General features: G+C 38.5%; 1 protein-coding gene across 4 annotated transcripts in view; it reads left to right on the top strand.

Moving 5' to 3' along the window:
• Window positions 1–4561: 4561 nt before the first annotated feature.
• The window catches only part of LOC145672076 (neuronal synaptobrevin-like), a 66416-nt gene continuing 55394 nt past the window's right edge, over window positions 4562–15583 (top strand). For 3 of the 4 annotated variants that reach the window (XM_081741320.1, XM_081741323.1, XM_081741324.1), the window contains exons 1-2: window positions 4725–4803; window positions 7300–7435. In XM_081741320.1, the coding sequence (XP_081597446.1) occupies window positions 4760–4803; window positions 7300–7435 (180 nt within the window). In that variant the 5' untranslated portion in view covers window positions 4725–4759. The other variant, XM_081741321.1, reaches the window with a different exon arrangement.

Below are 15583 nucleotides of genomic sequence, written 5' to 3'. Positions count from 1 at the left end.
GGTCTCTGAAATTACTTATGGAACTACCGAGAACTATGCTGTAATATTTGAATGTGTTCCAAGTTTACAATAATTAGTTTAGTTAAATTCATTATTAACAATTAAATAATTGCATTCATTATTAACAGTTAAATGCTGCTGATGCAAAGACTTAAATCTAGCTATACCGCGAGCGTAAGTATTAAACAGAGGGATTTTAAAGAGCCCCCTGAGCTGGGGGCCCTGGGCTCCATTGGCTCCGCCCTTAATCCGCTAATGCCTATAGATTATAAATTAAAGGGGACGGGCCGGGTCCGTTCTAGAAATTCCGGCCCGTGACGACCTCTAGCTCCTGTGTATATGCTATCTGAAAATACAGTAGAGTTTCGCTTATCCGACATAAAACAGGCAGGCAGAACGCCGGATAATATGGATGTGTTAAGGAAAGACCTATAAAAAGACAAACTATGATATAATTTTACACATTACGAATCTAATTATCATCTTTGCAAGAAACAAATATAATGCATTGACTCAGTGACGTATCCAGCGTGAGCTCCTGGAAGCTGTCCCTTACCAAACCTCAAGCACTTTTTTAATAAACCTACTTTTTCCCTTTTGAGGTTTTTTTTATGTCAGATTACTTTGAGTCAGTGTCCAAACTGTGGACAATGCGTTGTTGTTATAATTCTAACAAGTAACACTTCCCAAGTGTAACACTCCGATTTTGATAAAATTTGGCAGGTAGATACTATACATAAAATAAATAAATAAGTGCTTTTTTATTTTTTTTGCTGAAAAACGGTTTTAGGGGGCAAAAGCCCTCACCCAAAATTTGAAAGTTGACGCTCGAAAGGCAAAAACAAGTGGACCAAACTGAACGGAATTGTGAACAGATATTGCGGACATAAAATTAGGGAATACGTGTTTTGTATTTTCCTGGAAAAAACGGTTAGGTGGGGCACAGATCCCTCCAAACCTTTGATCATGAAATATCAAAAGCGCTAATAACAGTATGTCAGAAGTGCCTAAATTTACATGAAGAATTGGAACAAAGCTTTGTGTTAGGACAATAAGCAAAAAATAAACAAATTCGGCTTTTTTATTTCCTGCGAAAAAACGGTTTTAGAGGACAAAAGGTCCCCCCCATGAATTTTGAAATTTGACGCAAGAAAGGCAAGAAAAAATGTACCGAACTGAATGAAATTGTTCACAAATGTTGTAGAGGTAAGATGAGGAAATACGTGCTTCGTATTTTCCTGAAAAGAGAAAAAAAACCTTTTGAGTGGACCGAGGCGTTGAGTGTCGGAAGGATTGGACCGAAGCGAATGAAATTGTCTGTAAATATTGGATATGAAAAATAAAGCCTCTCGTGTTTCACAAGTGTCTCCATCAGATTTCTTCAAATTTGGCAGATCAACAACAAGCACAAACAGTATAGCGTATTTTGTAGTATTTCACGAGGCAACTTTAACCCTTACAATGTTTTTCCGCATAAACAAAAACACGTGCCGATTAATTTCCTGTTTGCTGTTGATGTGCCAAAATTGATAGGGACATCTTTAAAACACGAAAGTTCTTATTTTACATACAGTCTATACAATATCTACACACAATTTCATTTGCTTCGGTCCACTCCTTCCTGCACTTTTACGGTAATATTAACTTTTTTTTGGAGGGGCTCTAGGCCCCAACACTATTTTTTCATACAAATTAAAATGCATTTCATTTATTGTTTTGCAAATTGTCCCTATACGAAGTTTCGTTGCAATTCTCCATACTCTTTAGGAACTTCTGACGTATACATACTTATTTACACTTTTGATATTTCCTAATCAACAGCTTAGAAGGTCCGTGTCCCACTCAATCGCTTTTTTCCAGGAAAATACGAAACACAATTACCTCAATTTACGTCTAGAATATCTGTGCACGATTTCAAAATTTTGGGTGGGGAATTCTGCCCCCTAAAACCAATTTTTCGCAGAAAATAAACCCGTTTTTTTTTTTTTTTTTTTTTGCGTATTGTCCCTACACAATGTGTCGTTCCAATTCTTCATGTCCTTTAAGCACTTCTGACATACTGTTATTAGCACTTTTGATATTTCACGAACAAAGTTTTGGAGGGGTCTGTGTCCCACCGAAACGTTTTTCTTTTTTTCAGAAAAATACGGAACCCATATTCCCTCATTTTTCGTCTACAATATCTGTGCACAATTTCATTCATTTCGGTTCACTTCTTCTTGCCTTTCGAGCGTCAACTTTCATCATTTTGGATGGGGGATTTTGTACCCTAAAACAGGCATTCGTTTAGTTTTTGCGTATTGTCCATACACAAAGTGCATCGGAATTCTTCGTCCTTTACACACATCATTCATATTGTTACTAGCACTTTTGATATTTCATGATTAAAGGTTTGGAGGGGTCTGCGTCCCACCTAACCGTTTTTTCCAGGAAAATACAAAACACGTATTCCTTCATTTTACGTCTGCCATATCTGTGCACAATTTCGTACACTTTGGTCCACTTGTTTTTGTCTTTCGGGCGTCAACTTTCAAAATTTTGGATGAGTGCTTTTGCCCCCGTAAAACAGTTTTACCGCAGAAAATAAAAAAAACATGTATTCGTTTATTTTATGTATAGTATCTGCCTGTCAAATTTTATCAAAATCGGAGTGTTACACTTGGGAAGTATTACTTGTAAGAATATACCGTAATGCCATTGATACCAGGTGGTATTAAAGAACACTTTTAAATGGGATTACAATTTCGTTTCCGGTCTGTTTATAACATTACTGTATTAGAACGATACACTCATTGCCATTTGCTATTTTTGTTATGTGATATACGTAGCAGACAGTTTTCCTTACATGTCTCTAGAAAATATTTTTTGATTTCATGTGAGTTAGAATTAAGGTTGACCGGTTCATAAATGACAAGTAAGAAACGTTTAAGAGAAATACAGAACTGTTGCATTATTATTATTATTATTATTATTATTATTATTATTATTATTATTATTGATATTTTTGAAACATTAGAATTACGTGCTTACGAGGATTCGTGTTGGGCCCCCTCCGAAAAGAAAAGCTGGATATGTGCCTGCACTGAATGATAGACGTATGAGTCAAGGTATAGGACGAGCGTGCTAGGCGATCGAGTCCGGAGCATCAAAAACAGACTAAGACCACAACTTGCAGTTCTTCTTGCCGATTGATGCTGCTTTTTACCTGCTATGATATGTCGGATAATAATGTGAAATAAACGAAGGTCAAGACCATGGCGTATTGGTGTTTCATGCACCTAAACCTGTAAAATATTTGTGCCGAAAACATCTTTCACTCACTAGCTAAATTTGAGGGTATGATCGCTCATCTTGTCTTATAAAGTATAGTCTTATAAAGAATGTATATAGAGCATAATAAAAACCTTAAGACCAAATTCAATGATTTTCTATAGTTTTCTTTTTTAATAACGGGAAACTTGCTTATTTCATCACGATAAATCACGTTTGATACTAAGATGTCTGTTTCTGACTATATATATTTTTCATAATTTATTGGAGACAATTTTTTTTCAAGAAAAGAGGATGATAAAGGAAGCTATACAACACCATAAACTGAAAGCAATCGGTATTACTAATAGTACACTAATTCTAAATAAATACGTCATCAGAGGAAACAAAAAGTTATTTCCTAATTGTATTGTTTCAGTTTTATTAACATAAAAATTATACACTTTCTACAATGTTTTGTAAAGAAAAAAATTGAACAGGACCGGATGGGATTCGATCTGGTGTCAAAACAGTATAAGAATTACTAATCCCTCACTCTACCCACTTGACCACACAGATTTTCTTTTGTTGTCTATCTTTTTCTTAAGAAATAAATGCTCATGGCTATAGAGCATGTCACTTCCAAACTTAAGACAACAGTTTTTCTCTTTGTTTATATATTTCCTTATAACATCTTGCTTACAGAAGCTAATTTATATTTGGCAGACAATTTACACCCTAGATTTAAGCCAATAAATGCAATATTTTACTCCAATTTCCAGTTCCTTCATTCAATTCTTCTCCTACTAATCTTGTTATTCCCTCTGCAATCGTGCTGTGCTACTCCAAAAATTCCCTCGAAAACATTATTGCCAGTATACACAAAACCGAACATAATTTTGTTTTTTGCTTATATTTTTATTATTTTATTATATTTTTTGGAAATATCTCCTTAGATGGATTGCTTTCTATTATCTCCACTTACTAGTAACTAAATTTTACACGTAAACATATGGAAAATGAAATAATTGCGAAAAATCGTGAGTTACAGTATACGCGCATTTTTTTTTTTTTTTTTTGCGCATGGGAGTACATGCGAGTTTGCGAACAGTTTTGGGCATCAACAGTAATATTTAGACATTACTTTTACTATTATTATGGAATGTCTACTTCATGGTGTTTTATGATTTGTGAAAAAACATGTTACAAGTATCGCTGCTTCGAGAAATATGTACCCTGCTGGTGGTGTACCATTTAGTATGTCCTGATATTCTTGTGCTAACGTAAGGATTGTGTCACAGTTGCCTCTATCGCTCTCGAATTTCTTAGATGCAATATCTCGCACTCGCAGATTATCGAGAAGCGTAGGCTGCTGCTGCTGCTGCCTCGGTTGACGGATTGTCAATAAGTTTGTGCATAGTGACCTTTTCGATTGAGTCCATAATTCATATTTAATAATGTAAGTATATTCATCAGGTGTTTGACGTGGAATTGAGATATCTTCTGCAGAATGATTTGGGAACCGCAATGCTCATTAGAAATAAGATTTGAAAGGTGTGGAATGAACGTAATGGGAAAGGTTGAACGCGAAGGAGGCAATTTCGCAGTCTTTTTTTTTTTTTTGACTCCTTACGCCTGGAATCGACAAATACTAAACTTCTATACTACATATAAACTCAAATTATATTGATTTTGTTACACATTAAAAAGTCAAATAAAGTAAAAATATACAGTTACCTTGCTTTAGGACCTTTTAAAAATGTTGTGTGGGTGTTAAATCACTGGTGGGAGTACTATATGTTGTGCATCTTTGCAAAGAATGATTGTTTGTGATTGAATGTAATTCTCCATTGAACCGATGTACTAAGTATGTTATGTGTAGTAAATGTTGTACTCCATCATATTACTGTTATTTACGTAGTTTCTTGGGTTAGATAGATTGAAATACTGATTTTTGTCTTTGCTAAGCGTATCATTTTTATACTGTAGAATTTTCAGAAATAATGCATAAATCATGCAATATCCGTGAAAGATTAAAGCTTTTTTTTTTATGTAATTCAAGTAGTCTATTGCTTAATTCCTAATATTCTGCACTCGGGACTTGCCAAATTCAAAAGTAAGTAAATCAATGTTCATTTTGCATACTCATTTTGAGAATATACCTGTATGGAAAAAATGAACTTCTTGAGTTTGGAAGAGGTTTTCTTTCCCTGGTATGGCAGCAATTTTGACTTTTCTAGCAAGTAATTTAGGCATTTTTATACAGATTAAGAATACGGAGTTAACATTTATATAACTCCCGTTTCTTTGTAAAAATTGTGGTCTTCTACACCGGTTTTTGTTGCCGCTTGCCAATATCCCACTTGACATGTGAAATGAAAGGGTACAGTTTTTTTTTTTTTCACTAAACTTAATTGTGAGGGCACAGTAGCTCAGTGGTAGAGCGCTTACATCTGGTGCGTAATGTCGCTGTTTAGATTACCATCCAACTAAATTTGTGGTGGACAACATCGTGTCCGTGGATTTTCTTGAGGTACTGCAGTTTCCTACCAGGCTATCATTCCACCAATTCTTCTATCATCATTGACTTGCTCTAATCGTTCGTCTACCTTTCTGAAAGGCATAATCGTGGAATGTTAAACTGAAATATCTCAGGTGTTCTCTTCCAATAATTGAATTTTGATGTCCTCCAGTTTCTTTCGCGCCTGTCCAACAATTGCGCGCAAACTTGTAATAGCCATAAATAATATTACATGCAATATTATGTGCCATTATAATGATTACTCGTGTGAAAAACACAAACTGACCATTTGTAGGTGAACACTAGAAACTGGTACCGTACTTAACATCTTTTGCGACTCAGAGTTGAGCGAAGCTGGAAGGTCCATATAGGAAAGTGTTCGTAAGGAACAGGCCCTTCAGTGGTTCGGGGTAATGGACGTACAAGGAGACAGGCGCCAGAAACACGTACAAATTTGTGCTAGGTGGTCATTAGAAGCTAGATTTGCATAACAGTTGCGTGGGGCAGCCTTTTTTGAGAAAGCCCCCGCCAAGTGAAGTTTGTGGTGGACAAACACCGTGCTCGTGGGTTTTCTCGGGGTACTCCCGTTTCCTCCCACTTTCTTCATTTCACCATTTCACTCATCTCTCATTATCACCGTCTTCTTTAGCCTAACCGGCATAACCGTGGGACGTAAAACTCAGATTTTTTTTTTTGAGAAAATGTTAAAATTACACCTAGGTTGTCTTCGGGTTAGGTGAGATTTAACCACTACTTACATCTCTATATTCATACTTCCGCCCACTATTAATAGTCCCTACAGTCTTTCGCAGATTTCACTTCCATATTATGTATTTTTATTCCATTGACCTCTCAAGCTACACACGAATCAATTACCCGTATATAACAACTCGTGCAAATCGTCTGCTTTTTACTTACTTTTGCCTCCCCTCCCACACACACACACATCTAAACATAACCCCAATACTGTTTCTGTGTTCGCAAATGGCTTATATGAATATGTTCCTTAAACATTACTTTCCCTTTGTGTATTAAAGATTTTACCGGAAAAGATATTAAAAAAAATATTCATAATGTGCATCTAATTTTCAAATACAAGACACCCTTCTTCCCTGCTTATTCTTGACTGATTTAGTCTTAAGCATTAAAATAAAATATTTTCTCGATAGTTGGCATGAAAAACTCGGGGAGATGGGTTACTCCATTCCTTTATTCTTCACTGATATTAATTCCATGTAGCGGAAATGGTTGGGAAGCATCAAAGAAAATATACATTATATTGCATCAGAATCGAAGGTTTTTTTTTTTCCTCTTTTCATTTATTTCGTTTAAATCGATACTTATCTTCGAACTTACTTTTTAAATTAAGTTAGGAAATTTACCTCTTCATTCGTGATAAATTTTAATCCCAAAGCTGTGGGAACAAGCGAAATGCCCTAGGCTTCAAATTTTTCTTTTAAGTGATTTTTAGACTAAATTTTGGCTCCAGGCGGTAGTGTTCTGTATGTTGTATAATATGTGCATTTCAGGTCAACGGAAGGGGAACCCACTGGCCCTGGAGCTCCTGGGTCGGGAGCCGATGGTGAGGTGGTTGGAGGACCAAGAAACCCACAGCAAATCGCAGCCCAGAAACGGCTGCAACAGACACAGGCTCAGGTTGATGAGGTAAGCTATATTTAAGTCGTTTTAACACACCTTTTTCTATTATAGAAAATATTGAAACAGTAATCAGAATTCAACTATCCTTTGTTCTACAGAAATTATCTATAAGTGGCCACCTGCCAATTTATTAGATAATAGTATCACATGGTTTATATCCACAATATGAGGCAAAATTACGTGTGCAGGAGTTAAGATTTGTACAGCTTTCTACATTTTAGTGTACAAATAGAATTATAACTTCTTCGTTCAAGTGTTTGTGATTGTAAACTAAAAAAATGTGAGTCATATTTCAATAACTTAGAGTACGCATTGTTGTTATATTTCGGAGCGTAATTAGAATAGAACAGCGATTAAATTAATTTTGGGTAAAATTATTCTGTAGTGAATTGTCTTTTTTGCAAAGTAATTTGACAGCGATGAAAAAAAGCTAACAAACTAAATGAAATCTAAAGTGTGAAAAATGTTACTGAGCTGAGAAACGGATTGGAACCAGGCAATTGGAAATAAACTTAACGCAGTTAAGCCGCTTCTAGGAACGCGGCATACGTCATCTTGCTTTAGTCGTCGAGATGAGGTGTTCCTATGAGGTGTCGCGTCTGTGTATCGGACACACTCATCTGACTCATGGTTATTTTGGCTTGGTTTAGAACGTCCGTTGTGAGGAATGTATTGTTCTCCTGAGCATTCAGCACATTTTTGTTGAATGTCCTGAATACGCAATTTCAGAGAACGGTACGGACTGCCTTCTCTACTTAGCCGTGCCTTGGGGGATACTAATGAAATTGTTAGCCGGGTACTTCAGTTCTTCGTGCTTCTGGGCCTGCTCACGTTCTCTGAGCTCTTTTAGTTTGTTATTGTTTTATTGTTGCTAACCTTTTATATTTTCTCTCATCTTTTGTTCTTTCTTCTATATATTGTTATTGTTATGTATTTTATCTTATTTATTTTTTTATCTTTCGCTTTTTTCATTTAGCAGCACTTTTGTTCATTTGAACTATATTCATGTTAGCCTGTTCCTCTTTTACACTTGCAGTCCTAAGAAACTGCGTTAATCGTGACGGAGACATATTGCCTCAATGCTGTCGTCTCTATTAACACCCCTACTCATTTACTGCCTTAGCCTGTTCCTCTTTTACACTTCCAGTCCTGAGAAACTGCGTTAATCGTGACGGAGACATATTGCCTCAATGCTGTCGTTTCTATTAACACCCCTACTCATTTACTCCCTTAGCCTGTTCCTCTTTTACACTTGCAGTCCTGAGAAACTGCGTTAATCGTGACGGAGACATATTGCCTCAATGCTGTCGTTTCTATTAACACCCCTACTCATTTACTCCCTTAGCCTGTTCCTCTTTTACACTTGCAGTCCTGAGAAACTGCGTTAATCGTGACGGAGACATATTGCCTCAATGCTGTCGTTTCTATTAACACCCCTACTTATTTACTCCCTTAGCCTGTTCCTCTTTTACACTTGCAGTCCTGAGAAACTGCGTTAATCGTGACGGAGACATATTGCCTCAATGCTGTCGTTTCTATTAACACCCCTACTCATTTACTCCCTTAGCCTGTTCCTCTTTTACACTTGCAGTCCTGAGAAACTGCGTTAATCGTAACGGAGACATATTGCCTCAATGCTGTCGTTTCTATTAACACCCCTACTTATTTACTCCCTTAGCCTGTTCCTCTTTTACACTTGCAGTCCTGAGAAACTGCGTTAATCGTGACGGAGACATATTGCCTCAATGCTGTCGTTTCTATTAACACCCCTACTCATTTACTCCCTTAACCTGTTCCTCTTTTACACTTGCAGTCCTGAGAAACTGCGTTAATCGTGACGGAGACATATTGCCTCAATGCTGTCGTTTCTATTAACACCCCTACTCATTTACTCCCTTAGCCTGTTCCTCTTTTACACTTGCAGTCCTGAGAAACTGCGTTAATCGTGACGGAGAAATATTGCCTCAATGCTGTCGTTTCTATTAACACCCCTACTTATTTACTCCCTTAGCCTGTTCCTCTTTTACACTTGCAGTCCTGAGAAACTGCGTTAATCGTGACGGAGACATATTGCCTCAATGCTGTCGTTTCTATTAACACCCCTACTCATTTACTCCCTTAGCCTGTTCCTCTTTTACACTTGCAGTCCTGAGAAACTGCGTTAATCGTAACGGAGACATATTGCCTCAATGCTGTCGTTTCTATTAACACCCCTACTTATTTACTCCCTTAGCCTGTTCCTCTTTTACACTTGCAGTCCTCAGAAACTGCGTTAATCGTGACGGAGACATATTGCCTCAATGCTGTCGTTTCTATTAACACCCCTACTCATTTACTCCCTTAGCCTGTTCCTCTTTTACACTTGCAGTCCTGAGAAACTGCGTTAATCGTGACGGAGACATATTGCCTCAATGCTGTCGTTTCTATTAACACCCCTACTCATTTACTCCCTTAGCCTGTTCCTCTTTTACACTTGCAGTCCTGAGAAACTGCGTTAATCGTGACGGAGACATATTGCCTCAATGCTGTCGTTTCTATTAACACCCCTACTTATTTACTCCCTTAGCCTGTTCCTCTTTTACACTTGCAGTCCTGAGAAACTGCGTTAATCGTGACGGAGACATATTGCCTCAATGCTGTCGTTTCTATTAACACCCCTACTCATTTACTCCCTTAGCCTGTTCCTCTTTTACACTTGCAGTCCTGAGAAACTGCGTTAATCGTGACGGAGACATATTGCCTCAATGCTGTCGTCTCTATTAACACCCCTACTCATTTACTCCCTTAGCCTGTTCCTCTTTTACACTTGCAGTCCTGAGAAACTGCGTTAATCGTGACGGAGACATATTGCCTCAATGCTGTCGTTTCTATTAACACCCCTACTCATTTACTCCCTTAGCCTGTTCCTCTTTTACACTTGCAGTCCTGAGAAACTGCGTTAATCGTGACGGAGACATATTGCCTCAATGCTGTCGTTTCTATTAACACCCCTACTCATTTACTCCCTTAGCCTGTTCCTCTTTTACACTTGCAGTCCTGAGAAACTGCGTTAATCGTGACGGAGACATATTGCCTCAATGCTGTCGTTTCTATTAACACCCCTACTCATTTACTCCCTTAGCCTGTTCCTCTTTTACACTTGCAGTCCTGAGAAACTGCGTTAATCGTGACGGAGACATATTGCCTCAATGCTGTCGTTTCTATTAACACCCCTACTCATTTACTCCCTTAGCCTGTTCCTCTTTTACACTTGCAGTCCTGAGAAACTGCGTTAATCGTGACGGAGACATATTGCCTCAATGCTGTCGTTTCTATTAACACCCCTACTTATTTACTCCCTTAGCCTGTTCCTCTTTTACACTTGCAGTCCTGAGAAACTGCGTTAATCGTGACGGAGACATATTGCCTCAATGCTGTCGTTTCTATTAACACCCCTACTCATTTACTCCCTTAGCCTGTTCCTCTTTTACACTTGCAGTCCTGAGAAACTGCGTTAATCGTGACGGAGACATATTGCCTCAATGCTGTCGTTTCTATAAACACCCCTACTTATTTACTCCCTTAGCCTGTTCCTCTTTTACACTTGCAGTCCTGAGAAACTGCGTTAATCGTGACGGAGACATATTGCCTCAATGCTGTCGTTTCTATTAACACCCCTACTCATTTACTCCCTTAGCCTGTTCCTCTTTTACACTTGCAGTCCTGAGAAACTGCGTTAATCGTGACGGAGACATATTGCCTCAATGCTGTCGTTTCTATTAACACCCCTACTCATTTACTCCCTTAGCCTGTTCCTCTTTTACACTTGCAGTCCTGAGAAACTGCGTTAATCGTGACGGAGACATATTGCCTCAATGCTGTCGTTTCTATTAACACCCCTACTTATTTACTCCCTTAGCCTGTTCCTCTTTTACACTTGCAGTCCTGAGAAACTGCGTTAATCGTGACGGAGACATATTGCCTCAATGCTGTCGTTTCTATTAACACCCCTACTCATTTACTTCCTTAGCCTGTTCCTCTTTTACACTTGCAGTCCTGAGAAACTGCGTTAATCGTGACGGAGACATATTGCCTCAATGCTGTCGTTTCTATTAACACCCCTACTCATTTACTCCCTTAGCCTGTTCCTCTTTTACACTTGCAGTCCTGAGAAACTGCGTTAATCGTGACGGAGACATATTGCCTCAATGCTGTCGTTTCTATTAACACCCCTACTTATTTACTCCCTTAGCCTGTTCCTCTTTTACACTTGCAGTCCTGAGAAACTGCGTTAATCGTGACGGAGACATATTGCCTCAATGCTGTCGTTTCTATTAACACCCCTACTCATTTACTCCCTTAGCCTGTTCCTCTTTTACACTTGCAGTCCTGAGAAACTGCGTTAATCGTGACGGAGACATATTGCCTCAATGCTGTCGTCTCTATTAACACCCCTACTCATTTACTCCCTTAACCTGTTCCTCTTTTACACTTGCAGTCCTGAGAAACTGCGTTAATCGTGACGGAGACATATTGCCTCAATGCTGTCGTTTCTATTAACACCCCCTACTCATTTACTCCCTTAGCCTGTTCCTCTTTTACACTTGCAGTCCTGAGAAACTGCGTTAATCGTGACGGAGACATATTGCCTCAATGCTGTCGTTTCTATTAACACCCCTACTCATTTACTCCCTTAGCCTGTTCCTCTTTTACACTTGCAGTCCTGAGAAACTGCGTTAATCGTGACGGAGACATATCGCCTCAATGCTGTCGTTTCTATTAACACCCCTACTTATTTACTCCCTTAGCCTGTTCCTCTTTTACACTTGCAGTCCTGAGAAACTGCGTTAATCGTGACGGAGACATATTGCCTCAATGCTGTCGTTTCTATTAACACCCCTACTCATTTACTCCCTTAGCCTGTTCCTCTTTTACACTTGCAGTCCTGAGAAACTGCGTTAATCGTGACGGAGACATATTGCCTCAATGCTGTCGTTTCTATTAACACCCCTACTCATTTACTCCCTTAGCCTGTTCCTCTTTTACACTTGCAGTCCTGAGAAACTGCGTTAATCGTGACGGAGACATATTGCCTCAATGCTGTCGTTTCTATTAACACCCCTACTCATTTACTCCCTTAGCCTGTTCCTCTTTTACACTTGCAGTCCTGAGAAACTGCGTTAATCGTGACGGAGACATATTGCCTCAATGCTGTCGTTTCTATTAACACCCCTACTCATTTACTCCCTTAGCCTGTTCCTCTTTTACACTTGCAGTCCTGAGAAACTGCGTTAATCGTGACGGAGACATATTGCCTCAATGCTGTCGTTTCTATTAACACCCCTACTCATTTACTCCCTTAGCCTGTTCCTCTTTTACACTTGCAGTCCTGAGAAACTGCGTTAATCGTGACGGAGACATATCGCCTCAATGCTATCGTCTCCATTAACACACCTATTCACTTATTCCCTTAGTCTAACGTGCATAACCATGGGATGTTACACTCAAAAAGTTCGTTTCGTTTAATTTTGATTGAATTTGTGGGGCCGCGGTGGCTCAGTGGTAGAGCATTCACTTCTGCTGCATTGAATCCCTGGTCCGATCCCAGCTCACGCTAAGTGTCCTTTGTGACAGGCAAACACCATGTGCATGGGTTTTGTCTGGGTTCCTCTATCCCCTGTGTTTTCTTCATTCCACGATTTCATTCATTCTCACCAACGTCTCCTTTAGCCTTGGAGCAAACTATGGGATGTTGAACTTAAAAAGAATCCACACCTGTAGAAATTACAAGGTAAGGATAATTTACTGATTCCTATATTTCAAAAATTATTGTCACAATATATATATATATATAAAACTTATCCATACCTCCATGTTGGTCTAGTGGCTACTTATGCGCATCTTTGGTGCACATGGTCCCGGGTTTGATTCCCGGTGTGAGAGCACTGAAAATTTTGAACACATTACAGTGGGTCTCTTTCTACCTTAAAACTGTAGGTTCACGTTTCATATAGTCTCGGTGCTGAAAAGATTCGGTAAATTTCAATTTAAAAAAAAAAATATACGCAGGAAAATAAATTTAGCCACAATGGATAAAACGTCTGCCATCCAAAGGGAAACTCTTTAGTTAAAAGCCGCCAACATATGGATATGGGAAGCGTTATAACGTCACCAATGTTATGGATACGGCTTTCTGCTTTGGTCATATGATTTGACTGCAGCTAATAATTCAGCTTCGGCCAAGTCTGCAGATACGTTTTTAACGTGTGGACGAGAGATCTGCTTTTTCAACAAATAAAAAGATAATCTTACATTTTATAATTTCTTTTGTTTACAGCTCATCCTTGACGGTCCTTCTCTGGTCGTTGTAAATATAAGAAAAGATGCTTTTGAGTCACAAAATAAAACTACCTAGAATGTTGCACAGAACAGAATTATTATATAAACACTGAACTGTTTATGATCACGTCGGCTGGCAAGCACTTGCACTTAAATGCTCACTGAATTGTTTACAGTCTGCAATCCAATTCTTCTGCAGTACGCGTACTCCCCAACTGTTATTTACTTTAGCCAGGAAAGAGGTTGATTGATTTCTTGTAACCATCCGACTATTTTTAAAAGGGAGAAGCATAAATTCACTTGGCGATTTTATTATTAATCTTAGATATTTCCACCCTCCTTTCTTCTTTTCTAGATCAACCATGAGAAAAGATCTTAAACACGTATTTCATTATTTTAAATGGGAAGTCCATATACCAAATTTCATGTCTTTGCGCTTCAGAAATTCCGAGATGTAAACATTGTACTATAATAAATTTCCACTCTTGTTTCCCTGTCGAATTCCGTAAAATCCTTCCTTAGTGATACCCTACCTTATTTACCCCACGTATTTTCAAGTTTGATTTGGGTTTGATTTGGGTTTGATTTGGGCTTTGGTCAGTCAACCATTCACTCAGAACTGCTTTTTCTATATACAAAGAGATTACAAAACAATTATGCTAAAGCTCATCGGCACTTACACGCCTACGCCTTTTGCCTGCCATTTTCCTACAAGTGAAACCGAACAAATAAAATACATGAGCATCTATACACATCGAAACCTCAAGATACGGAAGGGTACAGCCTACACTGTCTGATTGCTATCTTAGTACGTGAGAAAACGCGTCGAACAGATTTCAAAAGCGGAACGGGCGAGAAAAAGAGTGACATCTTCCGACATAGGAATAGAAGAGAAAAATACGTCGAACATTTTCCGACATAGGAGTGGAAAAGAAAAATATGTCGGACATCTTCCGAGATAGGAACGGAAGAGAAAAATTATTAGTATAGAAAAGGATTAAAATATTCTCCTACTGCTGTGATTCACTCATTAAACATAATACTAAATACACTTGACAGATACACATTATTAATGGTACAAGTGAAACCTAAAACTCACAATACTTCGTAACTTTGGTTGTGTAGGCTGTTTTGGAACTTTTGATTTATTTGATTTAGGACCTTAAGGAGTTTTTGTACTTTGGATCCTTATCCAAAACCGAGGTTATGAAAGACGGGTTCTATTAACGTAGGCTCTGGAGCTTAGATCCGGCACAGTGGACGGGAGCACCTGCCAGCGTGCAGTATAGACCGTTCCCCACCGCACTTCCCGCCTTCCCCAAGAGAGGTCTATTGCAGGATCATTAACCTGCCCCGATTAAGACCTTATCGACACCTCTAATATAAACCGTATTTACAAGAACTGGGCGAAGGATACTGAACAGTCTCTAAAATGATTGTTATACAATAATCCTATACAAAAGCACTTTAAGCTGAGATTTTGATAGTTAATCCTACACACTATTTTAACCTAATCTCTGTCTGATCCTAGTTGTGCTCCGATAACGACAGTAGAATACAATCTGTTGAAATATTAGCCTGATATTCACTTAAGGATGACTTAAAGTAAGAAGTACTATACTCATGTACCAAATAGGCATGATTATATTATTTCATTGCACCTAATTTTAGGTTAAATTTAATTTGAGTTGCTGAGAAAAAATGTGAGCCCGGAATTGAACTCAAGTCTCAGAGTACCCATGATAGTGTGCTAACCAGTTTACCCTCAAAGCAGCACTCATTTTCACTGTTGACGGTGCTGCTGAAAGTTCCAGAGACCATCTGGGCTCTAATACC

This window comes from Thermobia domestica, chromosome 15, assembly GCF_964235325.1.
Source record: "Thermobia domestica chromosome 15, izTheDome1.hap1.1, whole genome shotgun sequence".
NCBI classification, from domain to species: domain Eukaryota; kingdom Metazoa; phylum Arthropoda; class Insecta; order Zygentoma; family Lepismatidae; genus Thermobia; species Thermobia domestica.
This window is presented reverse-complemented; position numbering and strand designations above follow the sequence as displayed.